This window comes from Notothenia coriiceps, unplaced genomic scaffold, assembly GCF_000735185.1.
Source record: "Notothenia coriiceps isolate Sejong01 unplaced genomic scaffold, NC01 NC01_scaffold00020052, whole genome shotgun sequence".
Lineage (NCBI taxonomy): Eukaryota > Metazoa > Chordata > Actinopteri > Perciformes > Nototheniidae > Notothenia > Notothenia coriiceps.
The window spans coordinates 417-14,653 of NW_011352753.1; the positions used below are offsets into that span (position 1 = coordinate 417).

The 14,237-nt window shown below is 40.5% G+C and overlaps 2 protein-coding genes across 2 annotated transcripts; one reads left to right on the top strand and one right to left on the bottom strand.

Annotated features, from left to right (window-relative positions):
• Nucleotides 1–373: 373 nt before the first annotated feature.
• Nucleotides 374–9,833, bottom strand: LOC104952454 (septin-8-A-like; the record flags this gene model as incomplete). The annotated part of the gene is made up of 3 exons (XM_010779275.1): nucleotides 9,548–9,833; nucleotides 752–866; nucleotides 374–569 (listed from the first exon to the last, which is right to left on the bottom strand). Coding segments are annotated over exons 1-3 (341 nt in total), but the record flags the coding sequence as incomplete, so codon positions are not given.
• A 2,607-nt stretch (nucleotides 9,834–12,440) lies between these two features.
• Nucleotides 12,441–13,874, top strand: sowahaa (sosondowah ankyrin repeat domain family member Aa). Its single transcript, XM_010779276.1, has one exon. It carries the CDS (start codon nucleotides 12,441–12,443, stop codon nucleotides 13,872–13,874), a length of 1,434 nt encoding a protein of 477 aa, XP_010777578.1.
• Nucleotides 13,875–14,237: the final 363 nt, after the last annotated feature.

Below are 14,237 nucleotides of genomic sequence, written 5' to 3' on the forward strand. Positions count from 1 at the left end.
CGGGCTGTATGGCTTTATAATAGTTTACATTTGGTATGAAAGTATTTCATATATAAATTGATTCAGAAGCTTTTCAATGTTTTACAGAAGTCTTGTACCCAAATATAACTTTGAGGAACTTGAGTATTTCCATTTGATGCTACTTTATATACTTCTGTACATCATTTCAAATATTTTGACTTTTTACTCCTACAGTTATCAGACAGCTGTAAAACAGAAACAATAGTTTAACAATGCTTAAGCTATCATGCATCAGGTAAACATGTAGGAGCAGCTTCACACTCAAATATATCGCTGAAATGCTGTTAAAAATAAAAATGGCTTCATAAGGCAACTATCCTAACATCATTGATAATCATTGTACCATCCTCACCTGTCCTCTTTGTTGATCTGATCACCGAAGCCGACGGTGTCAACAATCGTCAGTTTGAGGTGGACGTTGCTTTCTAGCAGGTCGTATGTTCGCGGCCGCAGATACACGCCATTCTGGTAATGGCTCGCCTCTTCGTTCTCGAACATGGTATTAAACAGCGTGTTCATTAGCGTTGATTTGCCGATGCCAGTCTCCCCTGTGGGTGGGAGGAAGTAGAGAGAGATGAGAGAGAAAGAGAAGGTTTAGTCACTTAAGTCACATAGAAGTAACTCATCAGCTTTCAACAAGAGTTCCCTCAATTGCTAATTATTAACAGTATTTACTAATCTAACTCATTCTGTTACACACATTGGTCACATGCTGCTGTTTGACACTCACCTACACACAGGATGTTAAAGCAAAATCCCTGTGTGACCGATTTACTGACCAACTGGTCAGGGAGGCTGTCAAATCCAACATGTCCGCCCAAGTTAAGGCTACGCTTCTCTTCATTCTGAAAGACACAAACAAAACAAAACGTTAAAAGATTGCTCTGGTTGAATGGGAGGAAAACACACATGGGGAAGACATTAGTTGGAGTTAGGAAGAATTCACATTCCTATGCAAATGAAAGACCCTGAGCGAGTACACTCGGCAGATGTAAAACTCATCGTCTAACATTATGAGATAGGGAATGCAGGGAGGATGAGCTTTAAGAATAATCCTTCACAAGCATGTTGAGCTAAAGATATTTCCACCCAGAGGAAAGATGCACTTTATAAGAAGCGTGCAGAGAAATAAACTCAGTTATTAATACATGTTACTTATGGAGTTGCAAGATGTAAGTTTAGCAGCCGTTTTGAATAATCACAACACAAACATTTAGAAGCTTCTCTTTGCTATTGACACAGCACTGATAGGTCAACACAGCCACATGGTATAAGCAATGTGAATATAGATATACAACCAGCCATCTATCATGTTTCCCAATACATTCAAATCCAGCAAAACCAGCTGCACCATATAACATCACCAATCACCAATCATTACTGTGTTTTCTTTGCTGCACAACCACACTAAAATCAATCTGCATTTAGGAGAGTGCTGCATACTGGAACTAAAAGCACAGCGTTCACAGATATACAACCAACTTAAGACCGAGAGAGAAAACGATTGGGTCGTAAGCGTTTTCACCTTTGATCTCCCCTATCTCACCCATCTGAAGGAGAGACAGTTAGTGACGACAAGAGAGTGGAGCTGCAGAGGAGCAGACAGACAGCACCTTGAGATGAATGGGGCCACCGAGCTGCTCTGGCTCAGCCACGAAGGACTGCATATTTGAAGGGTGATGTCACCGAGCACAGGCAGCGAGCGAGCGGAGTACAACTGTATTCAACTGAGAGGGGGAGGCAGGCGCTGCATATACAGTAGATACGTTCTAAACCTGATTGAACTGTACAATAAAGGATGAGAAATGTGTGTGTGTGTATAAATATATGGGGGGGAAAGAGGGGCTTAACACCAGTGGAGTAATCTCACATGAGCTGAGCTAGGCAATAGTGAGCTGAAGCATGCTGTAAGTTCATTGCATTACAGTAACACAACAAATCCATAGAAGCTGAATGGTTAAACACGTCTTATACATCAAATCAAGCGGAGGCAATTCAGGTAGCAGCATAGCCAGTCAAAAACATTTTTTGAATGAAATCTAGCTACTAGTTCCCTTTTTTGTCTGAATGCATTTTTTGTGAGTCGCTTTGAACAAAAGCACCCAAATGAATGGGATGTTTGTGGCCTTTACAAGGATAAGGAGGAGAGCCTTATTGTTTGTTAATCATTGTTAACTCGGCGCTTGTCAAGCCGCATTATTGCTTCCCTCTGTGGTGTTCAGTTGGATGAATGAAGCTTGTGGAGTGAGTTATTGGATAGATTGCTGAAGGCGGAGGGTGTGAACTCTGGTGTCAGGCCTAGAAGGAAACCGATGCAATGACCCTCTGGACTCCTGAGTTGAGTTTAAAATTCAACAATTTATATTACGCATGCCCATTTTCCATCAACACTATGGTAGACTATGGTACTGTAGCTGCCTGACTTCACACAGACGGTGATTAGGACTCTTGCTTAAGGGCAGCTTGACAACATTTTTTGTGTGAGTGGGGATTTTCTTCTTTTTTTTTCACCACAAGTCTGGACTTTTAAACTTCTGTTCACACAGGCTTACTTCTATGAAATGACTGTGCCTTTTCAATACATTGTCCTTACATGAGGCCTTATAAACATGGTTTCTGTGGTAACTGCTGCACATTTACAAAACCACATTGTTGAAACTATCACATTTAGAAAAATAACAAAGATCCTGACTCATGAGGTAATTCTAGGTTGACCTACACTGAAGCAGACGGAGCTGTCAGTAGCACATTATCTGTGTGTGAGTGTGTGTGTATTAATCGCAGCAGGCAGATGGGTTTGAGACTGAAGGCTACAGAAAGAGCAGGCAGACCTGACCAGCAGTGTTATCTTTAAGGATCAGAGGGAAAAGAAGTGCAGACGTGGACAGAAACTCCCCAAGACGTGACCTAACTGACTGAATATGTGAGGGTGTACTGGAGTCTGTGGTGGAAGAAGTAACACGATACTTTACTGGAGTAAAAGTATGTGATGTAGCAGTACAAGAAACAAACAATAACACAAGTATTATCAGCTCAATAGAAAAAAGTGTGAGTATAGGCACTCATTGTTCGGAAAATTGTTTATTTCAATATGTATTTATTCAATTAAGGCTTATCTTATTTTAGAATTACAAAAACACATTTTCAGGTTCAGACAAATGAAACAAGTGTCAGTGAAGTAACATTTTTAAGTTTTTGTATTAAATCTGCTTGTTTAGAAATGTTTTAGAAATGAGTGTCTGTAGCTTAAAGCAAAGATGAATAATGCAGACCGTGCATTAGGATTAGGAACAAATTTAAATGTATTTTTACAAAAGTTGATTAGCATTGAAAAACAGGTTGCAATTTTCTGGCTGCACTGGCAGGTTTCTTCACAGAAAAAGAAGAAAAAGAGACTTACAGAAACGGAAGATGAAAAACAAAAAGTGGATCACATAAAAAATGTATATCTGTAAACTTACATAAAGTAAAACGTATAATAATTGCCTTTGAAATGTCGAAGAGCATCATTCTAAAGTAACAGAAAACACTTAGCTTCCATGTAAGTCGATTTAGTTGTGCATGTGCATACAGTATAATAAGTATGTTAGAGCTAGGGCTGCTCAATTAATCGTATTTTAAATCGCAATTACGATTATGGCTTGCAACGATTACGAAAACAACGTAATCGAAATAAAACGATTTTTTTTTTTATTATTACTTTTTTTTTGTATTGGTTTTTCAGTTGAACTATACTTAAAGTTCAGGGTAATCAACTGTTAAAAACATACTGTTTGCATTTTTTTCTCCAATAAATTGATGTTTTCAAAGTAAATGGATAATCGTGATATCAATTATTGACCCAAATAATCGAGATTATGATTTTTGCCATAATCGAGCAGCCCTTGTTAGAGCAACAACATATCACTGTTGTCATGTGAAAACATCTCCATATTTGGTCATTTATGTTCTTGGTTATAGTTTGGTTGCATAGTTCGTACAAATAAATAAATGTTTCTCTCTTTCCAAGCTTTGCGCAGAGCAAACTGTGTGACATGAACCATTCATCACAAAGCTAAAAATAAACCTGATTGACTAAGTTCCACAAATATTTACATTTAATGACAACAAACATCAGTTAATGAGTAACCAGGCATCTGTTTACCACCCAAAGCTAGTTCAGAGAAGTAAAGAGCAGCAGCGTAAAGTATGAGAGGAATGAAAAGCTTCTGGTTAGCTGTGTCAGAGTGAGGAAACAGCAGCAGTTCTCAGGCCTCAGTATCACCAGGCGAACAGGAAATGGCTTCACAGAGGGGCCCCAGGTGGCTCAAAGTCAAATGAGGCACAAACCATATAAGCTAATTCACAATGCTGTGTGTTCGTAGCTGGCTGAAGTGGAAAGCTTCTTTCTGTCAGCAGTAGGCCTTTTTCAGTCTTCTCACTTTCAGGGTTCTGGTATTGTGCATGCTGTCGCACTGTCATCGCTTACCGAGACACTTGAACAGAACAGAGCCATTGTTAACGTAATAAGTAACACATGTGCTTTTATTACAATATGTCAACATTTCTCCTGTGAAAATAAGTCAAATAAATGCAGCTACATGGTGTGTAGCCTATGTACTCCCACGCTCTGAATGACTAACAGTGTCAGCTGTCGTTGTAGATCGTTCAAGTCAATGTTTAATGACTTTGTAGATGTATTTTTTTATTATGTTGCTGAGAACCTAATTAATCTATGAAGTAAAAAGAAATACTTATTTTGTTTAGCAAATTAGGAAATTGTGATATGCAAAGTAGTCCCTTGATAACTTTAAAACATGATGATTTCCTGATGAGTTGTGAGGGGCATCTCTTTTCTCTGATTCACAATGAGATTTGTGTACGTTTCTTTGCGTCCAACATCCGTTATAATGATATCCTACGGGAGTGCAAGTCAAACTTGTCTAGAAATAAAAGCATCTTTATGTGTTCATATGTGAGGTATGACTTTATAAGAACCACTGCCGCTCTAACCGCTAACCATGTTGATAAGCAGACCAAATCGATAAGCCAAACTTCCAGCATGCACCTCACGCTGTATCTTTGCCTCACGTCTTTCCCATCTTTTATTCTGACCGACCTCCCAGTTTGAAAATATATTTGTCCAGAATTTTTATTTCAACTCAATGTAACTAACAAGTATTTAAAAATGACTTGTATGGCTAAAATACCATATCAGCTCAAGGCATAATCTGTAGCATCATCTTACTGAAAGTTATGTGACACAGATCTAACCCGACATAAACTGAGGGCAAACCCAAGATGTTTTTTGCACCCATCACTTTTGGGGAAAAGCTCAAACATGACCTGAAATTGTCCTCTGAGTCATCCCCTCTCCTGCTGTCTCTTTATCCCCTCCTCAGATTCCCTCTTGCCTTCTGGACTCCATCCCCACCTGATTTGAGTCTGACTTGGGTTTGCAGCCTCAGTGAGCCTCCCCCTGACGGACAGCAGTAACCTGACAGACAGGGACACACACTGCTGCAGCATGTATGTAGGGGGGGGTGTGTGTGTGTGTGTGTGTGTGTGTGTGTGTCACAAACACCCAGGGAAGGACTGCTTTGAAAAGGCTTCAAATATTTACAATAACTTGAGGTGCACTNGTGTGTGTGTGTGTGTGTGTGTGGGGGGGGGCCACACACACAACCAGGGAAGGATTGCTTTGAAAAGGCTTCAAATATTTACAATAACTTGAGGTGCACTTTGTGTACTAGTGAACTAGTTTCTCTTAAACGGCTTGTTTTCACATTAAATATTAAGACAGATTGTATTTCATATTTTCAAAATGGTATTTTTTTCCTTTGAACACTTTCTTAGGTACTTCCCACTATAGATAGACATATACGCCCTATACATACTGAGACAGGATTATAAAGAATTTATGATTGTTCATGTTTTTGAAGCATGACATGTATTCTTATTACTGCATTGTATACTATAAAGGTCAGGGAGGCTAAAGCAAAAGGGGTGGGGGCAACATGAGTTGGACCTGAGAACAGAAAGATGGCTAAAGGAAAAATGTATTATTTGATTGACAAAAAGACTGATCACAAACATTTCCAAACTATGGATTATACCTAATGAAAACAATCATATGAAACTGCTGACATGCATTTTTAAAAATCGTGACTTCTATGACAAATACTCAGTTGGTTTTTGAAGGGTGAGTCATCTTTTTACCGACCACAGTGTGCGGTTGGTGGACAGATTGGGGAACTCAGTCCGAGCTAAGTGTAGGTGTTAAAGTGAACTACGTTTAAGCAACACTACTCTTTATATAAAGGTGATATCACTTCCTGTTCAATGACCTTTACATAGATTTATGAAAGTGCTTGTTGTCCCTTGAGTTGTAATAGTGTGTGTTGAATGGTACAGCAAACAATACAGTAAATATACTTATTACTCAGTTTTTGTTATACATATGTTCTCATGCTGCTACTTGTGCTAGCGGTAATGTCGTTGTGGCAAAAATGTTAATGGTTGAGATTAGGACGTCATGTGTGTGCCATCAGGAATTCAAAAGCTCGGAGATAAAAAAATACTTTACTTTATTATCTAATCAAATGCCCTCGCTTTTTCTCTCTTTGTTAGTCACGCGAAACCATTGTATGGCCACATTACTGCTCAGCCTTATCACTCATCTCTGCCCAACAGGAAGGACACAAAAATAAGAGACGGGAGAGACAGGAACTGTTTTACGAGACAGACTTATCTTTAAATGACTTTTCAGGAACCGAGTTTCCCTTTTAAAACTGAAAGGAGAAAGATGAATAATGTATCGTAATGAAATCATTTTTATTGTCCTGTGAGCTATATTTTAGCCAAAAGATATACTTCTGTAATTTCTTTATCAATTAGAGGCAAAAACTCATTGCATGTAAACCTTCACACACACTAAGGGTAAGTATTTAAGATCTAGACTCTCTTCTACACTCTTTTTGGATGCAGGAAATCCTGCTTTCATTTTGTCATGCTATGATTACTCAAAAGAAGATGAAAAAACAAGAGATGTCATTCATCATGTGCTCATGTTGTTTTGACTACAGTAAGCAAATGCATTTTTCCCCATTTTGTTTCTTGTGTCGTTGCCCCCCCCCTTGCTAGAGCCATCTCAGCCAAGTCAGCATTCACATGCCTCGCGCAAGTTGCATGTCTAAGAATCTAAAAAGAATTGAAGAAATGTGACTCCATGCAGGCTTTGTTCTGTTCATACCGATGGAAAACACATTCGTATCCAATGTGAAGCAAATTTGCATGAAATGTAAGGCACTTGAAGCTGTAAAGCCTTTCAACAGCACACATGACTGTCGATAGATTCACTGGGTGCTGAAATGATTAAACATAAAAAGGAATAAGGTATCACTTCCAGGCCAACAGCTGTTCAATGCGGACTACGTTTTATGGTGAACTTTGCATTCTTTGTTCAAACTGAATTATGGAATTTCAATATCAAAACATAGCTGCCTCTAAATATTCATTCATACTTTTCCAACATTATTTAATAAGCTATTCTAAAGCATCACTATTACTCTCCAAACATGTCTTCTGAGCATGACTGAATCTATAGATGGATATTGACTCAACAGAGACGCTGCAGCTTGGCTGTCATCATTCATCTACAACATCTGATTTGACACGCTCGCCTTTAGGCTGTTGTGGCCTGTATGTTCTATATATACAGCCAACATCACTGCCGACAGTCAGTGCAGTCAACCTGCAGTCCGTTGTGAGCAGCTGAACAACAGGAATGCATTTCAAATGAAGAAATGTAGTCTGAATAAAGCACACATTTAGATAATATATTCACAAGTTACCATCACCCTCTGCACAAACAAGCAAAAGCTGCCTTTTTAAAGTGCAAAGAAACTTTCCATATAATTCCTCACTCCTTGTCTCCTGCCTTTAAGCAATTTATGAAGCTAATTTCATTTTATGCATGCAGGCCTCACGGGAGAGACAATAATCTTTGGGGTCAGTAAGCAGCACTGTAGTGTACATGCTAAATATGTTGTCGGGCATTTCATTACATAACCATTTAAATGAACAGCCTCATGTTCTACACTACACACTCTATAATGCAATCAATGAGGGAAAACAATAGATAGGAAGTTGCCTCCATTGATCGCCATGTGCGGATCTGTCCTAGAAAGTTATACCAAATCTACGATTGATGAGGGTCAACAGTGCAGCCAACCAACCACACATCCCTATCAATAATTTAACATGATTAACAGCGTGCTCTTTACACAACCTGCAAGGCGAGTAACTTTGTTCAATACAGTCCAATTTAGTTCAGAAAGTTAGGCAGGAAGTCGGACAGACAGTCAGGACACTGTGCTAACAATGTTGTTCAACTGGCCTGTTTCACTGCAATATCAGCATTTTTCTCATTAATCAATTGTCTTATTTTGTATTCCAAAGGATCCATTCAAAAAAATCACAAGTCAGCATTATCCTTGGCAACCTACATCCCCTCTTGGACACCTTCCTAATTTAAGAAATGCCAAGAGTGCAATATCCTATGCTCCTTTTTTGGATCCTTTCTTCCCAGACGTGTTACACCAAGAGGTGGTAGAGGAGTGGCCCTGGAGTGTGTTCTTAATCTCTTTATCCCTAAAACTGTGTGATTACTGTCCAATTCACCACCCCAGGGATTTCTTCAAGCATCTGACAAAATGTTAATCCCCTCCTGTGTATCCGCCTCATCACCATAATATTGGCTTTTGAAATGCTTTGTTGTGTGAATTATTGACATACTTGAGGGCTGACTCTCTTACTACTATTTTTGTAAACCTGTATTGCATCCCTGAACTGTAACACACCTGACCTGACTGACAACAGGGCTTGTCACAATTAATAAAATGCAGGATACATTCCACTCTCATCTGATAGTATGACCCAACCTAATGCAACGTAATGAGAGCTGGTTTAGCATACAGTATGGCTGGTAAAACTAAAATGACATTTTGTGTAAACGTCACATTACGAGACAACAGAAGTGAAGTTTAATTACCCTAACAGGAAGTTACAATGAAACACATGTCAGGGCTCAGCACACTGTAGTAACTGCTATCTACATGTAGATAATAAATACAGCATGGTATTTTATATCGTCAAATACACTTATAATAGTAGCCTTTCTAACTGTGTTGCGTTTACGGCCACTCCTAATAACGTCAATAGTAAACAGTTGAATACGCCCATTATCAATACATACTAAGATATAGAAAGGCAGAGCAATACCAAACAGGACACGACAAAAATATATAGTAAACAATATGCAGGGTCATCTTAATTGGTCTAAAAATAAAAATCACTCCATCACAGAAATCACTTCCACCATCTCGGCCACATTACAGGCTTCCCAAGCGGGGGAGGCTTAGCTTCACAGCAGCTAACACACACACACACACTTTTACTAATCACTACCAAGTATTCCTGCAGCTACACATGCAATATTTTCGGTTGCTATGGACCCAAAAAAAGGAACCCCGTGGCTTTTACTTACCGAAAACACGTCAACATCTGTGGCAGCCATGGTGGCGGAATGTATGGTGTCGGTGTGCTGGGCTAACTGAGCAGAAAGGGAGCAGCCCTCGTCTCTCCGTACTGCTAAACTACTGAGCCGTTGACAGAGATAGGAAGAGAGCGACACAAGACGGAGAGGAGCTGCTAACTGGGCAGGGAGGCTACTAAGCTAGGCGTCAAGATGACTCCCTGCTACTTCGCTTCTGCTTCGCTCAGACAGGCGTATTCATCGTTTCTTTTCGTCAATTCGACTTTGACAAGAGAGGGAAAGTAATGTGTTATTAATCTTTACTATATATCTTGGGAGCGAAGGACAATTAGTCGGTTAAAAAAGTCGATAAACAAACGTAACAGCGGTTCGGCAGGTTTTTCAGTTATGCGCATGCGTACTAATGCGCAGAGTGTGTCATACAGTTAACGAGCAATCGCGATTTATTTGATTAAGATTCTGTTTTATTCCCCATATAAAAGTCCCTCCGTAATAAATGTTTATATATCTTTAATTTGGAGCAGTTTAAATAGCCTCGAGGTGTTTTCGCGGTCAAAGTGTATGCGTACGTTAGAGTAGGAGGAGAACTGTCTTGACGTCCATGTTAGATCTTTGAGTGTGTCAGATGTGTTCCAATATGGCCACTTCTTGAGAACTCCCATTCACAATCGTTCACAACCCAGGAATGTCATGCATACATTACAAGTCAGAACATGAGCTAACAGCACCGCAGATCGACAGAGCACAAATATGTGTGTCAGCGGGAGAGATAGTAAAACACATAATCACCGCTTCAATACAACTATGTCTGCTTGTGCCCGTTTTCTAGAGAGTGCATCAATATTTAAAGGTCCCATGTCATGGCCATTTCTACTGATCATAATTCCATTGTTGAGGAAGTATACTAAAATATTTATACTGTGCAATTTTCCAAACTCACATTGGTTTTTCATACAGCATCTCTGTATAGTATGTGTATTCACTCTCTGTCCTAAACGGCTTGTTGGAGCTCCTGCCCCCCCTCCCTGTGAGCCCAGTGTGCTCTGATTGGTCGCGACGTTGAGAGGCTCGTTGCTGCTGCGAGCTGCTGTGAGGAGCAGACAGGTTTCCGGGTCGGCGATACAGCGAGAACAAGCGAAACTCATCCTGAGCACAGACAAACACTCACAGCCGAAGTAAAAACAATAAGTGTGGCTTGATATTGAGTAAGAAAAAGGTTTCCTATGTTGCAAATGTATTATCTTTTCAATTTACACACGGCATCTATTGCACGTCTGTCCGTCCTGGGAGAGGGATCCCTCCTCTGTTGCTCTCCCTGAGGTTTCTCCCATTTTTCCCTTTAAACTGTGGGTTTCCTCTGGAAGTTTTTCCCTGTACGATGTGAGGGTCTAAGGACAGAGGGTGTCGTATTGTCATACTGATATTCTGTACAAACTGTGAAGTCCACTGAGACAAATGTAACATTTGTGATATTGGGCTATATAAATAAACATTGATTGATGATTGATTGATTATAACGCTGTGAGCATGGGTCTGCGGAGAGCATTTCTCCGCAATCCCAAAGTAGAAGCCCGAAAAACGTTTACCCATTAAAACAGTCGTAGTAGATACCTTGTTTGTTTTAAACATCATAAATACACAAACAACAATGAATACTTACAGGTTGTGTACCCGAATCGCCCGCTGGTCCAAACAAAGTAGGAACAGCATCGTTCTTCAGTGCCCTACGCTGTACCCGGCATGAATCGCTGAAAGGTTTGGGAAGCTTTGTTTCGTGAAAGGCTGGCAGAGGGTGTGGCCTCTGGGTATCCCCACGTCAGAGTACCCAGGAAGTAAACAATGGAAAATGAGAAATCTCCAAAGAGGCGTTTTGTGTTAGAGTTTTACTCCCTACTTTGAGGGTTTTGACTCTGCAGACCGTTTACATGCATAAAAACCTTCATAACACACAAGGGGACGGGTAATAACCGAAAAAGCATGACACATGGGACCTCTAAATTATTAAATGAGGTCACATTGTACATGAGTGAGAGTCAGCCATTCAGATAAAGCAATCTGACACTGCTCCAATATTGTGTTTAATTAACTCCTATTAAAATCAGTGTTTATGTTGTTGTGTGTATTGTAGCCTACTGTGTAGCTGGTACCTTTGGGACGTGTAAATTATATTCACAGATTTATGCTGGCATCCAGCTTACATTAAACATTTACAACTTTGTGTTTGTGTGTTTAGGGGCCCCACCAATTATTGATGTTAAGGGCTGTATCTTAGACTTTAGTAAAGCATGGTAATATTTGGGCAAAAAAACGTTGCTGAAAATGCTTACATTTGCCATTTAATAATGTGTTTCCCCTGCACCATTTCTTAATGATCTTACTGTCTTTAATTGTTGTAAAGCACTTTGAATTGTCGTGTTGAAAGGTGCTATAAATAAACTTGCCTTGCCTTTGAATAAAAGTACTTTTTAATTATTATTATTATTATTATTATTATTGCAATTATTATGTGCATAACTTATCATGGGGAAAAGTGTATGTTTGGGGTATAGGAATTTTGAAGCTGATAAAAACACATGTTCTTGTTTAAACATTTATTGTACATTTATTTTAACTTTTTATTTTATTAGAGAAATGAAGGTGATGCTATTATTAGTCTTCAATTGTAATCTCGCAGCCACTTTGCCTTTAGAAAAAAATATGCATGTATTATTCAGATTGTGTCCACGTCTGCGCGTTCTCCCGGAAAAGACTCCTCCAGGTGGGGAGGAGAGAAGTGCGCGGCCAGGTGAGGCTGTACTCTCACAGGACAAAGGTAACAGCAACAGGGCGGCTGTGGGAGGTAGAAGTTCTAACTTTTATCCACGTAAATCCTACAGATTAAATCATGATTTTGACGCAAGAATCCGTCCTTTCTCTGCTGATAGCGGAGGGGGGGCAAGTGAAGAAATCCGACTTGGTGGGTAAGTTCAAAGACTCCATAAACTGCGAAGATTCCGCAGAGAAAGAACAGAACAAGGAGCTTTTCAAGACTTTCGTTAACAATGTCGCTTTCGTCAAAGAAATCGACGGTGTCCGGTACGTTGTCGTCAGGAAAAAGTATCAGCACTTCCTGGACGGTGCCCAGACTGAACAGATCCGTGTGGAGAAGGGTGAAAATAAAGAGATCCCGCGGACAGGTGAGCAGCAGCGCCCACCTGTGAAGGGTGAGGAGACTGGAGGCTCTGAGGAGGCAGCAGGAGGGGAGAGATCAGCTGTTTCCGATCCTGATCAAGAAGAGAAAAGTGAATTAAGTGACAATCCTACCGAAATAGTTTATTCTATACAGCAGGTACTGCAAAGAAGCAAATTTACGAGTGTTAGAGTTAAAAGAGGGCTAAACTTTGAGATCCAGAAGCAGGAAACAAATGAAGATTCAAGAGGAAGCAGGGTAAATGAGCCCACCAGGATCCAGAGCAAACCATATGCCTCACCTCTGAGGATGCCACCCAGCACTACAATGGTGGAGATCCGAAAACTAAAATTAGACCCAGATGATCCTCCTAAAAGCCCGAAGCTGGACTCCTTCAGGAACAAGAGAAGTTCAGCGGAGACGGACAGTAGCATTAGCTCGCCCCAGCTGAGGAGGTCAGTGAAGAGCACCAAGGCGTCAGAGGATCAGGAGACAAGGGGCCCCTCTCTGTTTCCCTTGGAGCAAGCTGAGCATGAATGGCTGGTCAAGTGTGCCGCCGGCCACTGGAGCCAAGTTTACGGCCTGTTGCTGAGAGACAGCCAACTGGCCGAGAAGAGGGACTTCATGTCAGGGTTCACCGCTCTGCACTGGGCAGCCAAATGTGGGAACAGTGAAATGCTTGTGAATATTATTGACCTATCCAGGCAAGGAGGAGTGGACATTGACATTAATGCGAAAACACATGGAGGTTACACTCCGCTGCACATTGCCGCTTTGCATGATCAGGAGTACATCATGGCCATGCTGGTGGGGGAACACGGTGCCAATCCAAGAATTAGGGACAACTGCGGAAAGAAGGCCTACCACTATCTGCACGGGGGCATCTCTGAGACTGTGAGAGAGATGCTGGGTGAACCCAAAGTTCAACAGGCTCCGGACATAGTGCAGATTGAGAAAGAAGAGCTGGATCTGTTCCCGGATCTCTCAAAGGGCCTGCATTCAATAAGCCGCCTCTTCAATCCCAATGTCATGGGCACCAAGAAGAAGCACAAGCAGAGGTTAGGATTTTACTCCCTGAGCGAAGACCCCATCGAGGAACGAGAAGACAGCAGCTATAGGCAGAGAGTCATATCAGATGCTTTTATGTAAATAATGTCTTGTCTTGTTCTCATATGGATTTAGAGCCACACATCCGATTCTTGACTGACATTCATTGGATTTTCAGGCTTTCTTCAACAATGACAACAACTAAAAACAGTTGTTTGCTTTATTCATATGACTAAATGAGGTCACAAAAAAGTTGTTTGCTTTATTCATATTTTTTGACTTTTCTTTTGGCATAAAATATGAAAAACTAATATGCATGGTTTACTGATTATGACAGAGAGACAGACTTGTTGTTACAGATGTTACGTTTCTGAGTCATATCTAATGGAGAGTTTACAGGTGTGAACAAAACATGATTCAGAGTTTTCTTACTCACTGTCTGTGGTCCCTCGAAGTTGTCATGTT